Source organism: Zalophus californianus, chromosome 10 (genome assembly GCF_009762305.2).
Source record: "Zalophus californianus isolate mZalCal1 chromosome 10, mZalCal1.pri.v2, whole genome shotgun sequence".
Classification (NCBI taxonomy): domain Eukaryota; kingdom Metazoa; phylum Chordata; class Mammalia; order Carnivora; family Otariidae; genus Zalophus; species Zalophus californianus.
The window spans coordinates 25,393,503-25,418,386 of NC_045604.1; the positions used below are offsets into that span (position 1 = coordinate 25,393,503).

A 24,884-nucleotide genomic window follows, 5' to 3' on the forward strand; every position below is an offset into this window, starting at 1 on the left:
GTCCTCTTGAAGACGCCCCCGAGGGCGCTGCCCAGCAGGAGGCAGAGCTGCTGCGAGAAGAAGACCCAGGAGATCTGGGGCAGCGAGCTGTGCGTCTGGCAGCGCAGGTCCAGCAGCGTGGGCCCCAGGAAGGCGATGCACAGGCCGAAGCTGAAGAAGACGCTCCAGTAGGTGAGCGTGGGCTGCAGGTTGCGGCGGAGCAGCCCGGACACGCGGCCGTCGCAGCCCATGGCCCCGGCTGGCGGGCTGGCGGCGGCTGGCTCCGCGCGCCGGTGCCCGAGTGCCGCGCCGCCCGCGGGAGGGCCAACCGGGCCCGGGGAGGCCGGCGGCCGGGAGGGAGGGGCGGGGAGGGGCGGCCCGGCGAGGGGCCCCGCCCTCGGGCCCGGGGAGCGGCTGTGGCGCGTCGGCGGCCCGCGGGCACCGCGTCGGGGCCCGCGCCCTCCTGGTGCGGGCAGGGCGCCGGCCTCCCCCTGCTTCCCGAACCCACGCTCACCCTCCCCGGCTGCGGGAGACCGACCGCCTGCCGCTCTCGGCTCCCACCCCCTCTCCAGCTGCCCGTCCCACCGGCGTCCTAGCACGGCCCCCCGGGGGCGGCGGGGCCTGAGCCCCCATTGCAGAGCTGGGCGAACTGAGCCCGAGACGCCCTGGATGCTCACACAGGCTGGAGGGCGGGATCTTCCAGCGCTTCGCGTAGGCTCGGGGAGCTCCGGTTTCCCCCCAGATCCAACCTGGCCTGGGCTTTAGGTGGAGGAATCCCAGAGAACAGCCCCCTGCACTTAGGGGCTTCACAGATGGACTTCGAGGGTCTGACAGCGCCCCCTTCTTCCCTCGGAACAGAAGACAAAATCACCTACATAGTTTTTTTTTTTCCCTTGGGAGAGTATTCATGGCTTTCGTTAGAACCTCAAGAGGGTAAGCACTTTAGACAGAAAACCTTAGAAACATCCCATCTTTACGCTAAGCTCCGCCTGAGAGCTGGTCTTCACCTGCCGCGTCTCATCTGAGCGCTGGACAGGTGTAGGAAGGAGGAAGATGTAGACTCCATCTCTCTCCTCCTTCCTGGTGGGGAGGAGGGAGGAGGCGGCGGGAAGGAAAGGGCAGCGATCTGGAGGAATCCCAGAAGGAATTCCCCGAAACAGTTCTCTAAGGGGGTAAAAAAGAGTTCTGAGGAAAATTCCTTTTTTTTTTTTTCCTGGAAAAAACCGGGTGGGGTTGCGGGGTGAGAGGTTTAGTCTCCAGACTGGTAGTTCTTGGAGGAGCCTGCGGCTCGCACAGCCTGTCCCTCCGCCCGGGTGACTGTGGACCTGGTGAGTCCTGTGTGGCCCAGCTTCGGAGGGAGCCAGGGCTCCTGCATTGGTCCCTGGAGGCTGAACAGTAAGTTCCAGAGGGTCACCTCTGCTCAGGTGTTCTAGCAGTGGCAGGAGCCATGACATCATGGCCAGTGGCCCTCTAGGGGGACCAGAGCTGAAGGGGCTGAGGAGGTAGGAGGGTGGGTGCTCTCATGACAACTCGGCAGAGGACAGGTAACCAACTTCTCTTGCAGGTACTGGATGCATCTGCTCCATCCCCTCTAGATTCTGGGCACCTGGGAGCAGAGCCGCAAGGTCTCTCTGGCTTAGTGGGTTGGGAGGTAATAACAATTACTTATTCAATGGTGGTAATGGTGAGTCTACAGAGTACTTGTGATTCAGTAACAAGTTATCTTCTGGAAAACAAAAACAAAAATAATTCGTAACGACAAGCGTTTGATTGGATCCTCTCTGCCAATCTTACAGACTTTTACAACCATAGAAGCTCAAAGTTGGAAGGAACAATCTCCAACTCGAGTCCCCTATTCCTGCCCCATCATTGCTGATAAATGCTTGTCAGTCCTGTTCTTTTTTTTTTAAGATTTTATTTATTTATTTGACAGAGACACAGGGAGAGAGGGAACACAAGCAGAGGGAGTGGGAGAGGGAGAAGCAGGCTTCCCACAGAGCAGGGAGCCCGATATGGGGCTCGATCCCAGGACCCCGGGATCATGACCTGAGCCGAAGGCAGACGCTTAACGACCGAGCCACCCAGGCGCCCCTGTCAGTCCTGTTCTTGACTGACACCTCTTACTGTTGGGGACCTTACCTATCATTTCCTGTGGGTTTGATTCCCATGTGAGTCAGCTCCAGTTGTAAGGAAGGGTTTCGAGCTCAACTGGAATGCCCCTCCCTGTGGCTCCCTACAGCCACCCACAGGACAAGGCTGATTGCTCTGGGCATGTTAGTCCTTCACGCACATGACCTTGCCCAGCACTTGGCTTCTTCAGCCCAAACGCCTGAAATTCTTTCATGATTTCCTTAGATGGTACTCCCTAGATACATCACCCTACTGGTTCAGCTCCTCCAGCCACACTGGCAGTGACCCTGGTACAGTGAGGCATCCCACAGTGTCTGGGGTGCTAGAAGCATTCTATAGCTTGATCTGGGTGGTGGTAACACAGCTATAAACATATGTAAAAATTCATTTACATACAAACATGTACGCTTAGGATTTGTGTCTTATAACGTAAGCAAGTTATGGTTTGATAAATGAGTGGAAAGTAAAAATAAGTAAACAAAAACAAAGTGAGACCCTCTACTGTGAACACAATACCCAGCCTCCTTAGAGTCAAAGCCTTCCTTCCTTCCTTTCTTCCTTGCTTTCTGGCATGCTGGGTCAAGCAGGCAGGGAAACAAGTGCAGCAATGAGGTTCTTTCTGTCATGGGGATGCTTTGAGAGCCTGTAGGGGGGAACATCTCATTTTGCCTGGGAAGGCTTCTTTACTGGACTGGGTGTGGAAGGATGAGTATGGGAAAAGGTTTCGTTTGTTCTCTCCTACTCTTCTTTGTCTCCTCTATTTTTTCCAGTATCATCACCTTCAGGAAACTTTTCTGGAAAAATCCTATCCAACCCCCAAATACCAGCAAACCCCTGATCCACTCCTTGCCCCCTACAATCCTCAGTGTCAGCTGTTATATCCAGGGACGGCCAGCTTCCTCTTCCTGCCACCCTGCCTCCCCCGCAGTCGGTTAAATGGTGAGTTCTTAAGGGCTGGGACTATATTTACCATATTATATTATAGTTACCAACTCTCCCCACACCCATCCAGGTGCCTCACAGAATACCTTGCAGATAGCAAGTCCTGGATAAATAGCTGGGCGCTGAATTATTTGCACATTGCCTTTATAATTATTTTTGGTTTTTCATGTACATATCTTATCTCCCAATGATAACAAGTTCCCCAAGGAAATAGAGGCTGTCCTCTATTTCTTCTGTGTCGAGTATCCAAATGTCTAGCCCTCGCTGGGCACCCTGTGGTCATTCTTCAGTTTTAATGACAAAACCTTGGATGGTCCTTTAGCCACTCTCAGATTTCCTTCTGTGTACATTGGAAGGAAATTATCCCTGTCCCTCACTAGCTCTGGAAAGCAGTGGGGAGACCTGAAAATAAGGAAAGACGGACTAGATTGGCAGGGAAGATCTGTGGGAGTGAAGAAGGGTCCTCAGGCTCTTGCTGCCTGAAATCTGTTTATTTGTCTCAAGGGTCGCCTCCTCTGGGAAGTGTTCCCTGACCTTGCTAGGGTCCCTCCTTGAAACCCCATCCGAAATCATTGCTAATCATCTGTGTACTGCCTCTCCTCCAAGGAAGGGCCATGGGCTTGGTTCTTCACTGAGTGCCAGGAGTGGCTCCTTGCTGAGGGCTGTTTGCACCCTACTGACTCCTGCTTACACCTGGAAGTGATGAGAAATCCATAAATGGCCCGTCTTGGACCATCGATGGGTGGCTTACATCCTGGAAACACTTGAGAAAGCAAACAAGATCTAACAGTGAGTGAAGTAAGAGCCGAGTAACCTTGCCACCACCCTTCTACGTATGCATCCGAGCTGCCCAAACTCCTTAGTGCACAGAACCACGGGTACACTTTCTCCTCATTCCTGTTTCTGTTAGAATTGAAAACCTTCAATATTAAAACATGGACACAAAAAAGTTTGGATGATCACAGCCTAGAGGGGCTCACCTGGACTTGGGCCTGATTTCACGTTTGGCAGAATCCTCTCAGTGACCGTGGGCCTGCTTTGGGTCCCCAGGTCCCTCTGGTCTCTGCTTCTCAGACTTTGAGGAAGCCAGGCAGAAACAGTAGAAGAAGTCTCCAGTTCAAGGTCATGAAGCACATCTGCAGTTCCTCTGGCCATTCTGGGGAATGAGGCCGTCCCTCCCCTACCTCTGGGTTTTATCTTCACAGCCCCTTCATCATCGCCTTCCTGGCCAGAGTGTGCAGGGTGGATTGGCAGGCTCGGTCTGAGGTCAGCATGGGGTGAATGGCAGACAGCTTGGTGCCAAGGACTGTACCCACATGACCTGGCCACCCTACCCCACATGAATGCCAACAGCGGAGATGGGTATGTGTACAAAATTCTCCTTCGCCAACTATCTGGATGAACTGAGTTAACAGCCTGCGTGGGTGGGGGGTGGTTACTGCAGGTGCCAAGGGGGACCGGAGAGACAGGAGCAAGTGAGATGGCCCAGAAGCATCTTAAGAGTGAGGCCAGTGGCCACGTGCATCCTGGAGAGAATACCGCATAATACCTGGCACTTAGCTGGTGCTGAATACGTGTTAGTGTTTAACAGTGCTAGCTGAAGCTAGTCTAACTGTGAGGGTTGGAAGGACCCTCTGAAATTATCCTTTCCCTCAGAAACCGAATCCCATTTACAGCACTGCCCAGGGAGCCACTCAGCCTCACCTTCAGCATGCCTGGGCTTGGAGTCAAGCTGTGAGATGTGTGCAAAACTGAGCCTTGGTTTCCTCCTCTCTAAAATGGGGAGAATAGGGGCACCTGACTGGCCCAGTCGCTAGAGTATGAGACTCTTGATCTCGGGGTCATGAATTCAAGCCCAACGTGGGGAATAGAGCTTACTTAAAATAAAAATAAAATGGGGAGAATAATACCTCCCTTACTGTGAGAAAACATAGACAGGGTGTAATACAGGAGCTGGTATACCAGGTTCTCCATAAATTCTCCTCCTCCTTCTTCACAACAACAGCACAAATTGCTCTCCTGGTTTATACACTAGTACGGTGGCTAGCAAAGTATGTCCCTGGACCAGCAACATCAGGATGTCCCGGGAACTTGTTAGAAACGAAGATTCTCGGGGCGCCTCCGACGCTTGAGTTTGACTCGGGTCATGATCTAGGCTCAGGTCATGATCTCAGAGTCATGAAATCGAGCCCTGCGTCAGACTTTGTGCTGAGTGTGGAGCCTGCTTAAGATTTTCTCTCTCTCCCTCTCCCTCTGCCCCTCCCCCACCCCTCACTCCTGCCTGCACTCTCTCTAAAAAGAAAGAAAGAAAGATTCTCTAGGGGTGCCTGGCTGACTCAGTCAGTAGAGCATGTGACTCTTGATCTCGGGGTTATAAGTTAGAGCCCTATGTTGGGTGCGAAATTACTTAAAAATAAAATCTTAAAAAGAAAATAAAAGAAACACAGATTCTCAGTTCTGCCCCAGACCTGCTGGATCAGAAATTCTGGGGGTGCGGCTCAATAATCTTTGGTAAGCCCTCCAGGGTACTGAGCTGCAGCCACAGTTTGCAAATGACTGCTTTAGAGCCACAAAGGAAAAGTCTAATTCCCATTCTACAGAGAGCCATTCACTATTTGAAGACATTCTTCATCTTCTTCCTTGACAAGTTTCATTGTCCCCAGCAACATCCTCTCCGCTTCCTTCAGCCATCCTTCATTGGCCGTGTATTCCAGACCCCTTGCCATGCTTTTCTCCATCCATGTCATGCTCTGATTGTTAGTGACCTTCATAAAAATGGGGTCTCCCAGCACTACACTCAGTGCTCCCCAGTGGTCTAAGCAGCACCGAATGCAATGGGTTCGCTGCCTCCTCTTTTCTAGAAACTTTGACAGCTATTTATTGAGTGCCCACTCTGTGCTAAGCACATGACCTACAATAACCTTTTGTTTGTATTTTTTAAAGTTCTATGCCCAACATGGAGCTCGAACTCACGACCCTGAGATCAAGAGTCACACGCTCTACCAACTGAGTCAGCCAGGCACCCCTTGTTTACTTTTTTTTATTGAGGTTAAACTTACATAGATTAAAATGCACAAATCTTAAATGAACAAATTGAATTTTTATATGTGTACATACCCAGGTGACCACCACCCAGATCAAGATACAGAATATTTCCAGCACCCACCCCGGAAATGGTAGTGTGCTTGTTCAATATTCTGTCTGTGAGAACATAAGTTCATTATTCTTCATTGCTATGCAGTATTCCACCATACACACACACACACACAATTTATTTGCATGCAATTTTATTGCAGACAAATTTATACACACACAATTTATTTATCCCATCTGCTATTGATCGACATTCAGGTCATTTCCAATTTGGAGCTATTATAAATAAGGCTGCTGTGGACATTCATGTATTTGTCTTTTGGGGGACGTAAGCATTCATTCTATTGAGGATATGCCCAGAAGTGAAGTTGCGAGGCCATAGGATTGGTTTAGCTTTAGGAGATGTTGTCAAACAGTTATCCAAAGAGATTGTACCAGCATACACTCCTCCAGAGTTCCAGTTGCTCCACATCCTTGTCACCAGTCACATTCATTTTAACTTTCATGTTGGGAGGACACTAGTTTCTTAGGGGTTTTCATCTGCATTTCTCTAATAACAGATACTGTTCATTATTTTTTTATGTACTTATTGGCCACCTGCACACTTGTGAAATGCCCTTTCAAGTTTTCTATCTACTTTTTTTTTTAAGATTTATGTATTTATTTTAGAGAGAGAGTGAGAGAGCATGGGGGGAGGGAGGGTCAAAAGGAGAGGGGGAGAGAGAGAATCTTAAGCAGGCTCCATGCCCAGCGCAGAGCCCCACGTGGGGTTGATCCCATGGCCCTGAGATCATGATGTGAGCTGAAATCAAGAGTCAGTCACTTAACCAACTGAGCCACCCAGGCGCCCCAAGTCTTCTGCCTACTTTTAACATTGGGTTGTCCTTAGAAAAATTATGTAGGAGTTTTTGTTATATTCTAGATATGAGTCTTTTCTCAGTTACACGTATTATAAATATCTTCTACTTGTCTGTACCTACATTATCTTTAATCTTCACAATGATCCTATGAGGTAGGCATTGTTATCCTTTTTTTATGGATGAGGAAACTGTGGCTCAAGAAGGCAGAGTAACTTGCCCAAAGTCACACAGAAAGTATCGAAGCTGAATTTTGAGCCCACTCCAAAGTCTGGATCCTCCCCATGACACCATCTGCCTCTCACATTCAACTCCTACTTACACACCCAAGACTTGTGCACAGTCTTATAGCTGGTGACATTTTCCCCCAGGAACTGCTATTTTTTTTTTTTTTTAAGATTTTATTTATTTATTTGTCAGAGAGAGTGCACAAGCAGGTGGAGCTGGAGAGAGAGAAGCAGGCTCTCTGCTGAGCGGGGAGCCCGATGTGGGGCTCGATCCCAGGACCTTGGGATCATGACCTGAGCCGAAGGCGGACGCTTAACTGACTGAGCCACCCAGGCGTCCCTCCCCGGCACTCCCCCCCCCCACCCCGCCCCCTGGAACTGCTATTGAACTAAGTCTTCTTGTCTTGTCTAGGCACAGTTGATTTATTGAAGTCCTATGCAGTATAGGACTTGGTATATGTGGAATAACGGGAGGAATGTGGAATCAGGAGCGGGACAGACCAGCACTAGGTTCTGGTCCCACACTTGACTGTCAATTCAGGGCTCAACACTGTCAGCCCAATTCTCTTCAACCGCAAAATATCACATCCATACAGTGTTGTGGTGGGAAGAAATGAGAGCACACTTGAGCCTCCGGTAGAACACTGAGTTCGGCGCCGCCTACACTTCTTAGTTGCCTTCCCCTACCCTGAGCATGTAATTTCCATTTGGGTTTCTCTTCCCTGCCAGCACACTTTGGATCCCAGGTCAGCCATGCCGCCGAAGGGCCATTTTTCCAGCTGTCCCAGATTAAGGACGGCCCCTCACATTCCTAATGGATGGTTACTAATCGTCATCCAACTCATTGAGAAAAATATTGAACACAATGCACCGTTCTCCACCCTCCTAATTAACCTTTCATTCAGAGCTCAGGTGAGCTATTCATCCTGCCGGGAGCCCCCCCTCCCCCATCGCTACCCGAGGTGCCTGCCTGTGTTCCCTCCATCTCCACTTACCACACTTCCTTGTGATCACCAGCTGGAGTGTCCTTAATGCAGATCGGCTGTCAGCGCCCTGAGGTTAGAGACTGGGTCACACATTAATCCTTCTGTCTCAGGCGCACGGCACAGCACCTGCCTAGTTCACAGCAGACATTCAGGAAATATTAGTACATGAATTTAATATTTCATTGCTAGAAGCTTGAACTTACAAATAAAGTCTGAGGCAAGAATTAATATTCATGGAGGATTTCATGAGGGATGTACAATTCATCTATTAGTAATTCTCAGACCAGGCTATATATTAGAATCACCTGGAAGCTAAAGAAAGTCCGACTCTCTGGTTGATGGAGTCCTGTATCGGTGTTTTGCAAAAGCTCCCCAGGGTTTTCTAATGTACAGCCAAGGTTGGAAACCACGGCTCCAGAGAATCTACATTTTACTCCCGGAGAATTGCTCGCATACGCTGGCATACCATTTAGGCCCCGCATTAAAGTGCCCTTAGTGAATTCTGTTGGGGCTTTATGCCTAGTTTGAGTGACCCTACGACATGTGACTGCAGTTATGGTGCGGATGTTGTTGCCAATGGACCCCTATAGGAAGATGCACAGGAGAGGTTCCTGTTGGGCATCAGTACCAAGAAAAGCTATGATTCTCCTGAACATCCAGTTCTTTTTTATCTTGTGGATGCTGGGAATCATTTAATTAGCACTCTTTCCAAGCTGATAGAAACTGCTGGAAAGCTCATGGCCAAAGTCAGGGTCCACCTTTATCACCTGTACAGAATTATATAGTATATGTGTCTCATGCTGACTTGGTTCCTCTTTATTTTCTGTCCTTTTACTCTCCTTTACTCATCCCTCCCTTGTTTAGTTGAGATATAATCCCAATACCATAAGATTCATTCTTTTAAAGTGTATGATTCAGAGGCGCCCGGCTGGCTCAGTTACAAGAGCACGTGACTCTTGATCTCGGGGTTGTGAGTTCGAGCCCCACGTTGGATGTAGAAGATTAGTTAAATAAATTAATTTAAAAAAAAACAGAGCGTATGAGTCTGCAGTTTTTAGTATATTCACAAGATTGTGTGATCATCACCACTACCTAATTCCAGAACATTTTCATCACCCCTACAAGAAACTCTATCCCCATGAGTAGTCACGTCCCCTTCCCCCTCTTCTCAACCTTTGGCAACCACTGTCCACCTTCTTTCCTTATAGATTTCCTTATTCTGGACAATTCATAGACATGGAATCATGTCATATGTGGCCTTTTAGGTCTGGCTTCCTTCATTTAGCACGTTTCCAAGGTTCCTCCATGTTGTGACACACCTCAGTACTTCACCCCTTTTTATAGCTGAACAAGAAATTTCATCCTATGGATGTACCACATTTTGCTTTTCCGTTCATCTGTCGATGGACATTTGGGTTTCCACTTTTTGGCTATCATGAATAATGCTGAATTCATGCACAAGTTTTCATGTGAACGTGCTTCAGTTCTCTCAGGCATATACCCACGGTGGATTGGCTGGGTCACATAGCAACTCTATGGTTAACTTTTTGAGAATCTTTTCTCACAGAAAATTATTTTTTATCTTGTACTGTACGCCTCTCTGTAAGCCTCTACAAGTCCTTCTTTCTGGAACAAGGCGGACTATAAATAAATAAATAAATCCCAAAACACTCCCAAGCCATCTGTTTAATAATCTGTGCTAGGATTTTGCCAGGATTCTATATTGAGCCGTTTGGTCCGTTGTTTCCAGAAATACCTTCTGTGTCTTTGCAAAAATCAGAACATTCTCTCATCTCCAATGTCCTCATCGTTTATCCTGGTTGCTTTTCGGTCCTACCTGCAAGGTATTTCATGACTCGGGTGTCTAACTCCTTTGAATCTGGCCTCCAGCTCTCACGTGAAGGTGCATGAGCTCCCACCGCCTGCCCTTCTTGTCTACCTTGTGATACAATTAAATGTTTATATCCGAGTACTTCCTGCACTCGGTTAAAACTAAGGTTGAACAGAGGAGCCCATGGTGAACAGCCCTCCCTCATTCCTTCTCTCCCCTAGTCTCCCTCCTCAGAGGCAACCACTTCTACCTCTGTTATTCTGGGAGTGACTTCCAGGTCTCTAAATAATATGCTTACGCTGCTGTTTCTGGATTTCTCCATTTTAGACATCCTCTATTGGTTTAACCGGGGAGGCTGGCGATTTAGTTCACATACATCATCCATACAGCCCTTCTCCCACCCTCCCCCCAAGATGGTTAAGAGAGCTGCTTTTCGTCAGTTTCCTCTCAATAAGATGAAAATAAATCTGTTGATCATGTTTGTTGTTTCAGGTAACATATTCATATCTTTATTTCTCATCCCGGCAGCTCTTGCTAGTTTGGACGCACTATTTTGTAGGCTAAGCCTACCCTCACTCCTACCTTTCCCTTGGGCTCTCCTTCCCAACTTCTGTCTTCTGAATATTTCCTTGAAATGCTCAAGGTTGCTAACATGATGTTCTAGCTTTCCAGCCACAATTAGGTCTTCAGGCTTTGCCTATAGGTTGGTTCTAAAAGTTGAAGTCCAATAAATCACTTACATTTGTGACAATGTAAAAATTGTTTGTGGCCGAGCCAGCGATGTCTTATAATTACCTTTCCTTTTATTTGTTTTAGTTTATCCTAGAGTTTGAGTGCCTCTCTTCTTCTCTTCGCTTGACATTATCATTTCAAGTTTGTCTTCCAACTTTTCAGCCTATTGAGTAGTTGGTTTACGAGGTCCCCCTTTTCCCCAAGGACCCCACACACGGGTTCCTCTCTCTTATGCTCTAATTTGGACAAGTTGCTTTTTTTGTTGTTTATTTATTTATTTTGTAATCTTTATGCCCAACGTGGGGCTTGAACTCACAACCCTGAGATCAAGAATCGCATGCTTTTCTGATGAGCCAGGCAAGTGCCCTTTAGTGAGTTGCTTTTCTGTCACATAGCTGTCCCCCTGGGACTTCTTCCTTTCACGGCTGCCCTGGCCTGGTCCCGCTGTTTGCCCCTCCCTCCCGCCTTCCCTCCGTCCCTCCCCCTCTTTTTCTTGTTCACGCCATCATTTTCCCCACACTCCATCTTCAAGTAATTTCTTAAGAGGGGGCTTAGGGTACCTGGATTTTCTGAGTCCTTCATTTCTGAAAGTGTCATGGCTCTGCCCTCACACTTGAATCGTAATTTGGATGGATATAGACGTCTCATTAAAAATTGCTTTTTTCAGGGCACCTTGTTGGCTCAGTAGGTTAAGTGTCTGCCTTCGGCTCAGGTCACGATTCCAGAGTCCTGGGATCAAGCCCATCCCCCTGTGGGCTCCCTGCTCAGCAGGAAGCCTGCTTCTCTCTCTCCCTCTGCCTGCCCCTCCCCCTGCTCATACTCTCTCACTCTCTCTCTGGAATAAATAAATAAAAAGTCTTTTTAAAAAAATAAAATAAAAATTGCTTTTTTCACACAATGTCAAAGGCATTGTTTAGCCTTAGCTAATGGGAATCCTGAGGCCAGCCTGATTCTTCTTCTTCTTTTTTTTAAGATTTTATTTTATTTTATTCTTTTTTACATTTTTTAAATTAACATTTATGTATTATTTGTTTCAGAGGTACGGGTCTGTGATTCATCAGTCTTACACACTTCACAGCGCTCACCATAGCACATACCCTCCCCAGTGTCCATCACCCAGCCACCCCATCCCTCCCACCCCCCACCACTCCAGCAACCCTCAGTTTGTTTCCTGGGATTAAGAGTCTCTATGGTTTGTTTTAAGATTTTATTTTTAAGTAATCCCTACACCCAACGTGGGGCTCGAACTCACAATCCCAAGATCAAGAGTCGCATGCTCCACCTACTGAGCCAGCCAGGTGCCCCTGATTCTTATATTTTTAGAGGTAAATTTTTCCCTTCTAGGGAAACTTTCAGGATCTTGTGTCTACCATTGCTATGTTAAAAGTTCACCATGGGGGCGCCTGGGTGGCTCAGTCGTTAAGCGTCTGCGTTCGGCTCAGGTCATGATCCCAGGGTCCTGGGATCGAGCCTCACATCGGGCTCCCTGCTCAACAAGGAGCCTGCTTCTCCCTCTCCCTCTCCCCCTGCTTGTGTTCCCTCTCTCGCTGTCTCTCTGTCCATCAAATAAATAAATAAAATCTTAAAAAAAAAAAAAAGCCCACCATGACAGTGCTTATGTGTGGGTCTCTCATTCACTTGTGATTCCTGGTGTCCCCTTTGCATTTGAAAATTCTGCTCTTTGGCTTTGGGGAATTATTTTGTTTTCTTATTTGAGAATTTCTTCCCTTACATTTTCTTTGTACTTTTTTTTTCTGGATAGACTTTTATCGTAATGATTCTCTAATTCTCTACCTTCCAACGCCTTTTACTGAAATATTTATTTCTATAATCCTATCTTTAATTTCTGGTTGCTCATACTATTTTCTTTCTTTCTTTCTTTCTTCTTCTTTCTTTCTTTCTTTCTTTCTTTCTTTCTTTCTTTCTTTCTTTCTTTCTTTCTTTCTTTCTTTCTTTTTTTTAGAGAAAGAGAGAGAATGTGAGGGGGAGGGGAGGAAGTGGAAGGGGCAGAAGGAGAGGGAGAGAGGGAACCTCAAGCAGAATCCACACCCAGCACAGAGCTGGATGCGGGGCTTGATCTCATGACCCTGAGATCATGACCTGCGCCGAAATCAAGAGTCAGACACTTAACCAGCTGCACCACCTAGGCACCCCACTCGTACTATTTTCTGGTTGCTTCTTTCATAGCATCCTGTCCTTGTCTGGTGATACAACACCCCCTTAAATCTCCCTGGAAATACCTATCAGTTATGGAAAGTTTTCTTGTGTCTTCTGTGTCTGAAGTTACTTCCCTTTCTTGTGGAGCATCGTCCCTGCCACTATGTACTTACCTTTGTTTCCTTTTCACACCAGAAGCTTTTGTCAAATGTCTGACGGTGTTTGTCTTTCCATATCTAAGAGTGAGGCTGGACTGGTCAGTTGGCAGACTTCATTTCCTTTGGGAAGGGAGCCTGGGTCACAAGGGGTGGGGGAACTCCAAGTAATGGAGGTGCAAGCCCCTTCTTTGGGGTCGCTGAACCTTCCAACGGGGGATGGATCCCGGGCTGCCCCATGTGTTGCGGGATCTGCTGTCCCTGCGCTGTTGGCCATTCCTTCTTTTGCCACAGCTGCATCTCCAGGCTCCTCTACGCAGTCCAACCCTGTGGTCTCTCTGAGGCCTGAGCCCCGCTGTGGTTCTGCTGGGATGATGTGGGGCCTTCCCAGCCGCCTCCCACTCTGTCCTCCCCCTTCATCAGGGACCGCTCTTCTCCATGTCCACCGCTGTATACTCACCGAAAATGTTCATCAGCGCTGGCCTCCCTCCTGTTCTCTTCTTCATTAGGAGAATGTACTTTTCTTCATTGCTTTATTGTCAGTTTAGTGGGGGTCACCGGAGGGATGACAAACGTGTGGCCAGTAGTCTGTCTTGAAATGGGTATCTTCAATTCCCTCTTTCTTTTGGTTTTGTTTTTATTTATTTTTTTAAAAAGTAGTCTCTATGCCCAATATGGGGCTCGAACCCTCGACCCTGAGATCAAGAGTCTCATGCTCCACTGACTGAGCTGGCCAGGTGCCCCATCAATTCCTTCTTAATGTGTCTGTGTTTCTGTTTGCCAGAACACAGGAGCATGAACCAAATTCAGTTTCACGCTCATCATAAATATCTCGACACTTTGGGAGCTGGAGGTTCCTAAAATCTGAGGGGCCCCTTCCTCCTGTTTGGGCTGTTTTTATCTTACTTGTTCCTTTAAGTCAGATGGGGCTTCCCCACACACCCCATCACCCCGTCACCCCGCCGACCCATCGGAGACCTCCTCACACGCACTTCCGAATGCCCACTCAGGCCGCTGTCCGCAACGTGGGTCGGAGCCGCAGCTCCAGCTCCCTCCACCGTCTTTGTTGGGCGGTTCTGACCCATGGTTTACTCCCGGGTGGGTTTCTCCCGCTCGACGGCAGAGCCTCCCGGACCGCGCCCTTCCTGCCCCCCTGCCTGCAGCAGGTCCAGCCTTCTTGCCTTCCAAGTTCACACCTGCTTTCATCCCTCACTTACATCCAAAGAGGGACATTTTTTTTAAAAAAGATTTTATTTACTTATTTTAAGAGAGAGAGAGACACAGCGAGGGAGGGAACACAGGCAGGGGGAGTGGGAGAGGGAGAGGCAGGCCTCCCGCGGAGCAGGGAGCCCGATGCGGGGCTCGGATCCCAGGACCCTGGGATCATGATCATGACCTGAGCCGAAGGCAGACGCTTAACGACTGAGCCACCCAGGCGCCCCCAAAGAGGGACATTTTAAAGCAATTGGTGTCACCTCTGCAGAGGGCTATTTGGCATCAGCCATCAACACTTATGACTGTACCTGACCCCTGACCTGTGATCCCATCATCATCATGGTCATCATCATCGCACTTCTAGGAGGTTATCCCGAGATAGTTCTTATGCAAAATGACGCGTGTCCAGAGTCATTTATTGCAGCACTGTTTATGTAGGCAGAAGATTGCGGGCCACCCGAATGACTGAGTAGAGGCAGAAATTAGATACATCCATATCATGGAATATTACATAGTCATAAAAAATGAGAAGCCTCTTTATATATTGATAGGAAATAGTATCAAAATATATTCAGTAAAAGCTGGGGGATGCAGAGTGAGTGCCTAACACTTGTGTAACATTTGTGTAACGGGGGGAGAAGGTAAGATGTGCTTATCCTGTCTGTGCATAAAGTCCCTGGAAGTTTACAACATTCACTGACTCCAAGGAGGGGAGCCACCCGGGGGGGCTGGGGTAAAAGGGACATTTTCACTATATGCGCTCTTGGGCCATTTGAATTATGGAGCACGTGGATGTGTTATCTATTAAAAATAAATAAATAAAATTTAAAACTCCCCCTTTGTATAATCTCAATTTAGTTTTTTTTTTTTTAAAGATTTTATTTATTTGACAGAAAGAGACACAGCGAGAGCAGGAACACAAGCAGGGGGAGTGGGAGAGGGAGAAGCAGGCTTCCCGCCGAGCAGGGAGCCCGATGCGGGGCTCGATCCCAGGACCCCGGGACCATGACCTGAGCCGAAGGCAGACGCTTAACGACTGAGCCACCCAGGCGCCCCTCAATTTAGTTTTTTTAAAAGCACACATAGGGGCACCTGGCTGGCTCTGTTTTGGTGGAGCATGTGGCCCTTGATCTCATGGTCATGAGGTCTGGCCCTGTGTTGGGTGTAGACATGACTTAAAAGTAAAACCTTTAAAGAAACCAAAAAAATTAAAAGTAAAAAGCATACATATTATACTAAATTATAAAATGGGGCACCTGGGTGGCTCAGTTGGTTAAGCATCTGCCTTTGGCTCAGGTCATGATCCCAGGGTCCTGGGATCGAGCCCCACGTCGGGCTCCCTGCTCAGTGGGAAGTCTGCTTCTCCCCCTGCTTGTGCTCTCTGTCAAATAAGAAATAAATAATCTTTAAAAAAATAAATTATTATAAAACAACTTGTATGTTAATCTATAGTCTCTGAATTCAGAAGATGTTCTAATATAACATAGTTTTTTAATATGAACTATGCATTTCGCTATAATTAATATGCCTGTATGTTACGTATTATATTTATCATACATATCCTCTTTTTAAAATTCTCTTTATAAAAAAGAATCTGCAGGGAAAACATCAAAATGTTAACAGTGGTTATTTCTGGGTAGTTGGCATCCGAATGATTTTAATTTTCTTCTTTCTCCTTTTGCTATTTTTTCTCCAGTTTTTTTATGATAAAGATGTACGGCTTCCAATAATCAGGACAAAGTCATGTACGTTCCTCCACCGCACTGTTTGCAGGATAAAGCTCAGTCCCTTTCTAGAGGCCTGTCGAGGCCCCTGCCTGCATTTCCGTACTCCTCTATTGCTCCCCATCCCCCCACCCAGGATCTATGACCCCTGAGCAAGGCCCCTTGGCTGTTCTCCCCTGTCCTTCAGTAACGTGACCCAGTCTGTCCAGCTCAAATGTCCCCCCTCCCAGATAGAATCGGGGGCGCCCTCCTCTGTGCCCCGAAACCCACTGTCTCCCTCTGCACTGCATTCTTCACGTGTGTGGCCTTTGTCTTATGAGTCACCGTGCTTCCAGGTGTAGCCCAGCCCCTGGCTCACCGGGAGGGCCAGGGAAGTTCAGGGCCTCACAGCTACTCCCTCACGGCTCCTTCAACCTTCAGCACCACGGAGGTGCTAAGAGAGGTACTGTTGGCTGCGGTCCCCCCCCCCTTCACTTTGGTGTCTCCTTTCTGTGTATCAGAGTTTCTGGGGTGTGAACTCGGTGTTCTGCCCGATCTGGCTGCAGTCCGAGGTCCCCTCCTCGTGAGCCGCATTCTCAGATAGGGCCGCAGCTTCCATGCCAACGGTGGGTCCTGGACCAAGCCGCGGTGGTCCCATGTGAGAAGAAAGGGCTCTCCCAGGATGACGGGTCTGCAGGAGGCAGGGGAGGCCCTTTTCTCATGTCCTTGGAGAAAGTGGGGCTGGGAGAGGAGGTGACATTTGGGGCAGAGACTTGCCCACTCCAGGAACCTTCCAGTCTTCCTGCCCGCCCCTTCCTGGAGGGACACTGGCCAGAGGGGAGGAGATGGGAGCAGGAGGAGTGACCAGAGCAGGGCCCCACTGCCCATCTCCTTGCCTGGAGGACTTGAGTCTTCTTGCCATTTTGCAGATTCATGCAGAAGAAACCTGCTGCCGGAGAATCCCGCTCGTTCCCAGTTTCCCAGAATGCATAGACCCGTGATTCACCAACAGTCCCCGTGCCCAGCATCTCTCACACCAAACTCCGCCCCTGGTTCACAGGGGAGCTGAACTTAAAGGAAATGGCAGAGGGTGGAGGTCAAGTTCTTTTCCTCTCCATTTATGCCCTGGCTTAAGGGATACTCTTACAGACTCGCCCCTTATCCAGCCACTGTCGCTCTCACCCTTATTCCCAAGGAGATTGCCGGAGAGGATCAGTCCCAGCCTGAGAGCCTGGACACTGGCATCCTTTGCAGCACAACCCTCTGACAACAGCACCAGGGCTAAGGCTGGATGTGGCAGGCACATGGCCCTGGGCAGATGTGGGCAGTCACCTATGAAGCCCGGTGTTCGAAATCCTTCCATTAATAAGCACTACTGGCTAACGTTTACCTAGACCTTAGTATGTGCCCGATGTGTTCTGAGTGCTTTCCCTGAATTAAGGAAATGGGTACATTGATGACGTCTCTGTTTTGCACACAAGGAAACTGAGACATGGAGAGGCAAAGCAGGTGGCCCAGGTCACTTGGCTAGTGGATGGTCTAGCCAGGATTTGAACTCTCCAGCTCCAGAGCCTGTGCCTCTAACCACAAGGCTAAACTGCCAGGGGAGAGGCCCTCCTCCAGGCTGACTGTGCCTCTTATTTGCAGCTTCTTGTGAAGTGCACATATTCCCGGGGAGGGCCTGGGTATGCCTAGTTCACCTCCTGGCTATGAATTGGCTTAGTAGATCCTTCCCCAGGAAGGAGCTGGCTACGGGCCTGAGGATGGCCCCTGAGTTTCTTGCGGGGTGGGTGGGGAAAGGAGCCTCTAAAGAGGGTGTGAGGGTCAAGGAAGAGAGGAGAGGGTCCTTGGAGTTGCCTGAGGGTGGTGGGGAGGAGAGGGGGAGCAGTGAGGGCCCCCAGCTCAGCGGGGACAACAGCAGGGAAACAAGATGAGGAACAGTGAGGGTAGAATGGGGAAGGGCTCAAGCTGACCCTCAGAGCCCATGCTTTTGGTATGACCTCCTGAAGTGGAGTGAAGGGACTTGAGAATGGATGGACAGGGGAGTGGAGAGACGGACAGGGGAGTGGAGTGGTGGCAACGGCCCTCCAGGCCTGAGTGGGGCTTCGGAGTCCTGTGGGCCACAGCCTGAGCCCTGACCCTCCCAGGATGCCCCAGGCCACTCCCTCGGAGTCCAGAGTCACAGGTCTGAATTCCAAACCCCCGCACCCAATCCAGCTCTTGGCTCTCCAATGGAATGAAGTGGGTCTGTGCCTGCTGGATACTGGATGCTGCCAGGAGCCTTCTGTTGGCATCGCCTAAAAACCTAGAATAAGCTTCTTCCACCACACACCTGCTGCTGCCCATTCAGTGCCCACAGCATGCTCCCCGGGTCGTCACAGCAACGTGGGGAGGTGGTCTAGATGAACCTCATCTGGCCTGTGAGGACTTGAGCTCGGGGAGGTTATCACTTGCCCAGGATTCAAACCCAGAATTGCACACACCGAGTGTGATACTTCTTCTGCTCACCCACAGCTGCAGCCCGGGGTTTCCAGCCCAGGCTGTAGCTTTGGGGCCTTCCTGGGGTCCCCGTGCCTCAGCAGTTCCTTGCCTTCCAGACACTCTAAGCACAGCTTCCCAAACCTCTATTTGCTTCAGAATTGCCTGGGGAGTGTGTTTTAGATGCAGATCCCTAGAGTTTACCCCCCACAGCTTCTGACTATGGAGATCTGTGTTGGGGCTCGGGACTCTGAATTCTTAGCAAAGCCCAAATAATTCCTTTTTTTTTTAAATTAAGATTTTATTTACTTACTTGTCAGAGAGAGAGAGAGAAAGCGCACAAGCAGGGGGAGCTGCAGACAGAGAAGCAGGCTCCCTGCCGAGCAGGGAGCCGGTTGTGGGACTCCATTCCAGGACCCTGGGATCCCAGGATCATGACCTGAGCGGAAGGCAGCAGCTTAACAGACTGAGCTACCCAGGCATCCCCAAACCCCAAATAATTCTAAAGCAGGAAGTTCCTGCTTGCACCCAGCTCTGAGCAACCTGTACCCCTTGCCATCCAGGATCTCCCAGGTGTCTGTGCCAAGCTTTTATCCATGGCAGGGGTCCACAAACACCCTGGGGTTGAACGAGGACCCCTTTATCCCTGAGTCTGTCACGCGGGTTCGTCTTGTGGGTAATGGGAGACTTTTCTAGGCTGCAGTTTGGTTGTCTTCTTATGTTCCAGGCTGCCTCTCCCGGGTTTCCCTGGTCAGGCAAGGGACGTGTGAGGTGAGACAGCACCCCTTGAGGTCTTGGCAGGGGCCTACCACTGCACCCATGTTTCCAGACCAGGTTGGGGCTCCCTTTGGCTAAAGTCATAGAATGGAGCCCAGACCCCAAGGCAGTGTTTCTCAACCTATGGCCCAACCACTTCAGAATCACCTGTGTTATTTGGCAAAGACGCAGATTCCTGCCACCCAACCCTGCTTTATTGAATGAGAATGGGGGACGGTGGGAGGGGGGTAGCGTGGGGACAGGGCCCAGAACTCTGCATTCTTAGCGAGCACCCCAGCCAATTCTTTTTTTTTTTTAAGATTTTATTTATTCATTTGAGACACAGAGATACAGAGAGAGAGAGAGAGAGGGAGAGATAGAATGAGCCGGGAGAGAGGCAGAGGGAGAGGGAGAAGCAGGCTCCTTGCTGAGCCAGGAACCTGATGTGGGGCTCGATCCCAGGACCCTGGGATCATGACCTGAGCAGAAGGCAGACGCTTAACCATCTGAGCCACCCAGGCGCCCCTCCCCAGCCAATTCTTAGGCATGTGAATGAGAAATCCTGCTATAGAACGTGGATTTCACAGTATCACAGACATGGGTTCAAATCTGACCTCTGCCAAGAAATAGCTCTGTGTGTGTGTGTTGGGGGAGGGGGTTGGAACTAATTCCTTAACTTTTGCGAGACTCCATTTCCTCATCTATGAAAAGTGGGTTACTATGCCTGCCATTGTTTTTTTTTTTTTTTTAAGATTTTATGTATTTATTTGATAGAGCGAGAGAACACAAGCAGGGAGAGCAGCCGGCAGAGGGAGAGGGAGAAGCAGGCTTCCTGCGGAGCAGGGAGCCCGATGCGGGGCTCGATGCGGGGCTCGATCCCAGGATTCCGGGACCATGACCTGAGCCGAAGGCAGACGCTTAACAACTGAGCCACCCAGGCGCCCCTGCCCATTGGTCTTGCTGTGAGGATTAGCTCAAACCGTGAGGGGACACGGATACACAGCTGCCAGCACCGGGTCCCCTCTGGAGCACACCCAGCCCTGAGGTAGAGAGAAGGATGCATTAATAAATGCCTTCCCTGGGAGTGGACACCCAGCATTACTCATCCAAACCCTGAGCTGCTTTAACACATTTCTAACCTTGCATTTCCTGTGGGGTGAGCTCAATGAGGCTTTTCAAAGTTGTCTAGATGGGTTCCCATCCTCAGGTGTGGGAACTCCAAGTTGGAGCCAGGTGATGTAAACAAAACAGCCATTCAATGTGGCTCCCCCTCCCTGCAAGCCCTCTGTGTCCACCTCTACCCCCCACCCCGCCCCGTTTCCCCGCCACTTGACATTCCCAAACCCCTCACTCTGTGGGACAAGGCCCTCTTGGCAAACGGCAGGTGGGCCAGGAGCAGGGAGTCATCTAGTCTTCCTTGCCTCGGCTGCCCCAGTCTGGCTGATCCAAAGAAATACCAAGGCTTTTGACAAGCTTCAGTCATTCCTAACGGGTCAGTTCCCTCCGGAAATATTCCCCAGCTCTGCTGAAAGCCTGCCAGGCAACTTGGTGACGTCCAGCTCTCAGCCCACACAATGGGCACAGGCAGAACAATGTGGAGTAGGGAAAACATCCCGCCTGTCCTTAGGCTCACATCCTCCTGGGACCCCACCCCACGCCCACCCCAGGGCTCCCAGAGCTAGTGGGAGGGCCGGAGGAGGAGAAGGAGGGGTGCAGAGAGGGGGCCCAGAGCAGCTGTGGACGAGGGAAGGTGAGGAGTGGCTGCATTCTGAACCAGCTGGGCGAGTCAGATTAGAGGTCAAATCTGCTTATTCTGGCTCTCTTGCCAGGGCTAGGGGCCAAGGTCTCAAGAGCTCCACGCTGGAATGAATTAAAATCCTGGCTGGCAAAAAAAGCAGTTTAGAGGGCAGTGAGGCAGGTAGGCGTACCTGGTGAGAGGCCTTACTTTGTCATTTAAATAACCGTGTGCAAGGTGTTAAACCTCTAGGGTCTCAGTTTCCTCATCCATGGAATGGGGTCATCCTGCTGCCCTGTCTACCTCACAGGATGTTGTCAGAGCAAAATGGGCTTCTGGGCGTGAAAGTGCCACCATCGTTGCCAAGGGATTACTTGGTCACCAACTGGTGTCATGACCTTAACAAAGCAGCTGGAGTGGGCTGGCACACCTGGGGGAGATCACACTGAAGACCACCCGGGGAGTTGAGGATCTGAACCCTGGGAAGAGACCTGACAGACGTTGGGAACCTGAGTACTGAATACAGGCTGTGAGGGGTGGTTGGGTGGCTCAGTCCGTTAAGCGTCTGTCTTCGGCTCAGGTCATGATCCCAGGGTCCTGGAATCGAGCCCCAGTCTCCCTGCTCAGTGGGGAGTCTGCTTCTCCCTCTCCCTCTGCCCCTCCCCTCTCATGCATGCTTTCTTTCTCTCAAATGACTAAAGTCTTAAAAAAAAAAAAAGATTACAGGCTGTTAGACTTTCTAGATAATTGGGCTTGGGGGTAGGACTGGTTGGAGATGGGGGGTGTTGGAGGACTTACCTAGAAGTCACATTTCCATACTAAGCTCCGTTTTTACTCAGGTTGTGTATATTTGGGTGAGCTTTTGGGCGATGGGGCTTATGAAGGACTGAAAGCCCCTAAGTCCTTGCATCAGCATGGGTGTAGCCCAACCAGGTGCCACCAGAACTGAGCACATAAAAAGTGTTCAAGGAGTTGAATAAGGAAGGCTTCCTGGAAGAGGAGAGTTTGAGGCAAGCTTGAAAGGAGGAGAGAGGGAAATGACTCTTACAAAACACTAAAGTGAAAACAGGTCAGTGTAGAATCTGGAGCAGGGAGGATGCTCCAGGGCATCTGGGGCCCCCCTTCATGATAAGGACTGGGACACTGAGTCCCAGCAAGGGGAAGCCACCTGCCCAAGGCCCAGTGAGTCTGACCGAGCGGGAGCTGCTGAGGAGGTGGAAGAAGTCCAGACAGAGGGAACACGGACAGATGGACTCTGGGGGTGCAAAGGCTTGAGGGAGGAAGCGCCTCAGGGCAAGGTGGGTCCTTGGCCCAGCAGCAAGAGTGCAGAGCATGCCATGGATGGTCAGACACAAGCCCGAGAAGGAGGGTCAGAGCTGGGGTACAAAGGGATACAAAGGGCTTGGGAACCTTGCCCTTGGGAGGCCCAGAGCCGGGGTACAAAGGGCTTGGGAACCTTGCGGGGGAGATGACAGTAGACAGTTGATGGCTTGTTGGACCCCCTCTGCACCCGGGGCCACGTTCCTCTGAGCATCCTGGGGGCGGGGGCGGAGGGAGTAGGGTCTGGAAACACCTAGAAACAAGACTGGCTTTACCCTGTGACTGTAAATGGGCACTTAAGCCTAAGGAAGTCTGAGCTCAAGGCAGGGGTAGCATGGGGTGGGGGGGCTCCCTGCTGCTGGGAAGGGAAGGAAGAACTGGGGAAGAGGGGATTCCAGCAGTTTCCTGATATATCAGGGGTTTCATTTTTATGTTAATTCATTTTTATTCACCACCACGAACTGAACTGAGGGTGCAGGTGCCACTCACTTTATGAGGCTTGCAAAACTCACAGGTACCGCAGAGGCTGAGGAAGGGGAGGGCCGGGAGGCTGACAGGGGCAAGGCCTCTGGGCTTATCACAGGGGCATATGTGAGGTGCGGATAACCAAGCCCACTTCGAAGCCATTATTGTAGTTTATGCAATTGGCTTATCTTTCCCTGACCAGATGGGAGTTCCTTGAGGAGAGAGCACTTTACTTATTTCCAAATCTTTAGTGTTTCACAGACTTGCTTGGGCCAAGGAGATTTTTAATAACTGTCTGTTAAAGTATTTTTTAAATTTAGGTAGTGTGTTAAGCTTACAGCACTTTGCTTAACACAGGGATGTGTTAGGATGAGGGACATGGCAGTTCTCAAATTCTGATGGCAGTTTGGGAGGACAGGTGTTCCCCAAAGACAGAAGGGGTTTTATTCATTCCTGTGCCCCCACACAACCCTTCCTCCCTCTAGTGGGAAACCTCTGGCCTCTGGTCACAGCAGTCTCAGTGAAAACAGAAGAATGAGGTTGCCTGTCGCCATTCTGGGAGACAGATAACAAGGCTAACACTTACGCAGCACTTATGTGGAGCTTTCTATGTGGCCACTACATTCTGAGTGCTTTCCGTGTGTTAACTCATTCATCTCCACATTAATCCTACGATCAGCCTATTTTACAGATGGGGAAACTGAGGCCCAGAGCAGCCATGTGATGTGGTCCCACAACAAGAAGTGATGGAGCAGCATCCAAATGGAGGCAGCCAGGCTGTTGACCTCCACACTGCACTGCTCCATTGCTCGTCCACCCCAGCCTTCCCCACTGCCTCGTAGGGTGAAGCTGGGCAGTCAACTCCATTACCAAGCGGAACTCTTGGCCAGAGGTGCACAATCAGAGGTGGCTGAGGATAACCTCTCAAGGTAGGTGCCCACGGCAGGAAATGGTCCTGCCCTGAACCCCTGGGCCCATCTCCTCTTCCCAAGGCAATGCTCCCACTCATCGGCTCCTAGAGGTCCTAAGAAGGAATCCTGGGTTTGTTCATTACCGCACCCCAGAGTCACTCCCTGCTCTTGAAAGGCCAAGGTAGTCTTGTGGTAAAGTGAGTGACTTACTTCACTGGGAGGGTGGCCCAGCCTCCTGGAATCCAGGGGGGAAGGGGGTTTGTACACCACCACCACTGTGGGCCACGTTTTCTTCAGCTCCTCTGAGCAATGCTTCTCACCTGTGGGCCATCCCTTGCTGCCCCGCCTGGCAAAGTAGAGACCCAAAGAATACAGTCAGACCAGGTACAGATCCGGCCGACCCCAAGATGGCGCCTTCCTCTGTAAGCTGGTCAGACTGAGCAGAGACAGTGCCTGTCCCTGGGATTCCCAATGGGTGCTGCCCCAGCGTCTGCCTCAGTGCTTCTAGAGACAGAGCACTCACTACTTCCAAAGGCAGCCGACCCACTTTGAGTGACACCTTGACCCAATGCTTTTATTGTAGACTCTCTTCCATGATGACTTCCCCAGCTACATTTAAATCTCCATGGAGACAAAACACTGGGTTGAGGTCATCTTCTAAAAGTCTTGCAAAATCTTTTAGGGAGAATGTGCTGAATACATTCTTACTAACGACTGAGATCTTATCAAGGGTCAAGAAAGCAAGAAAAGAAAAAGTGCCCAGTTTTAATGCCAGGACTGGGATCCCTAGGGGAGGGAAGGAGCTGGAATTCCTCCTATCAGAGAAGGGGGTGTGCATGTGCAGTGCATCCATGCTACCATTTAACGAGCACTCGGTGCCCAGCCCCTTGCATGAATCCTCACGATCCTGAGAAAAAGGGTGTTGCTGCTATCTCTGTTTTACAGAGAAGGAAACTGAGACACAGAGAGGTTAAGGAACATGCCCAAGGTGACCCAGCTTGCAAGCAGCAGAGGTGGGGTTTGAATCCAGGTCCATGTATTCTGGAGCCCTGGGTATGCGAGACTCCTCCTCGAGAACCCAGGGCCCAGCGGACTCCTTCTCCAGGGAAAACGTGGATGGCATAAAAAGGTTTTGTTGTCTCTGAAATGTAAAAGGAAAAAAAAAAGATCTCGGTAAATTTTAAAAGGACTAAAAGACAACTCCCCTTCCCC

The 24,884-nt window shown here is 49.9% G+C and overlaps 1 protein-coding gene and 1 long non-coding RNA gene across 8 annotated transcripts in view; one reads left to right on the top strand and one right to left on the bottom strand.

Moving 5' to 3' along the window:
- The window catches only part of MFSD4A (major facilitator superfamily domain containing 4A), a 29,483-nt gene extending 29,181 nt beyond the window's left edge, over positions 1-302 (bottom strand). For all 3 annotated transcript variants that reach the window (XM_027611690.1, XM_027611688.1, XM_027611689.2), the window contains exon 1: positions 1-302. In XM_027611690.1, the coding sequence (XP_027467491.1) occupies positions 1-230 (230 nt within the window). In that variant the 5' untranslated portion in view covers positions 231-302.
- Positions 33-24,884, top strand: part of LOC113932479 — a 26,872-nt gene continuing 2,020 nt past the window's right edge. Inside the window, exons 1-4 of one of the 5 annotated variants that reach the window (XR_003523082.1) lie at positions 33-171; positions 2,880-3,048; positions 4,257-4,413; positions 23,453-23,690. This is a non-coding gene — a long non-coding RNA (uncharacterized LOC113932479). Of the gene's footprint in view, positions 172-1,090; positions 1,375-1,561; positions 1,631-2,879; positions 3,049-4,256; positions 4,414-23,452; positions 23,691-24,884 lie in introns of those variants that run through there. The other 4 variants (XR_003523083.2, XR_003523084.1, XR_003523085.1 and 1 more) reach the window with 4 other exon arrangements.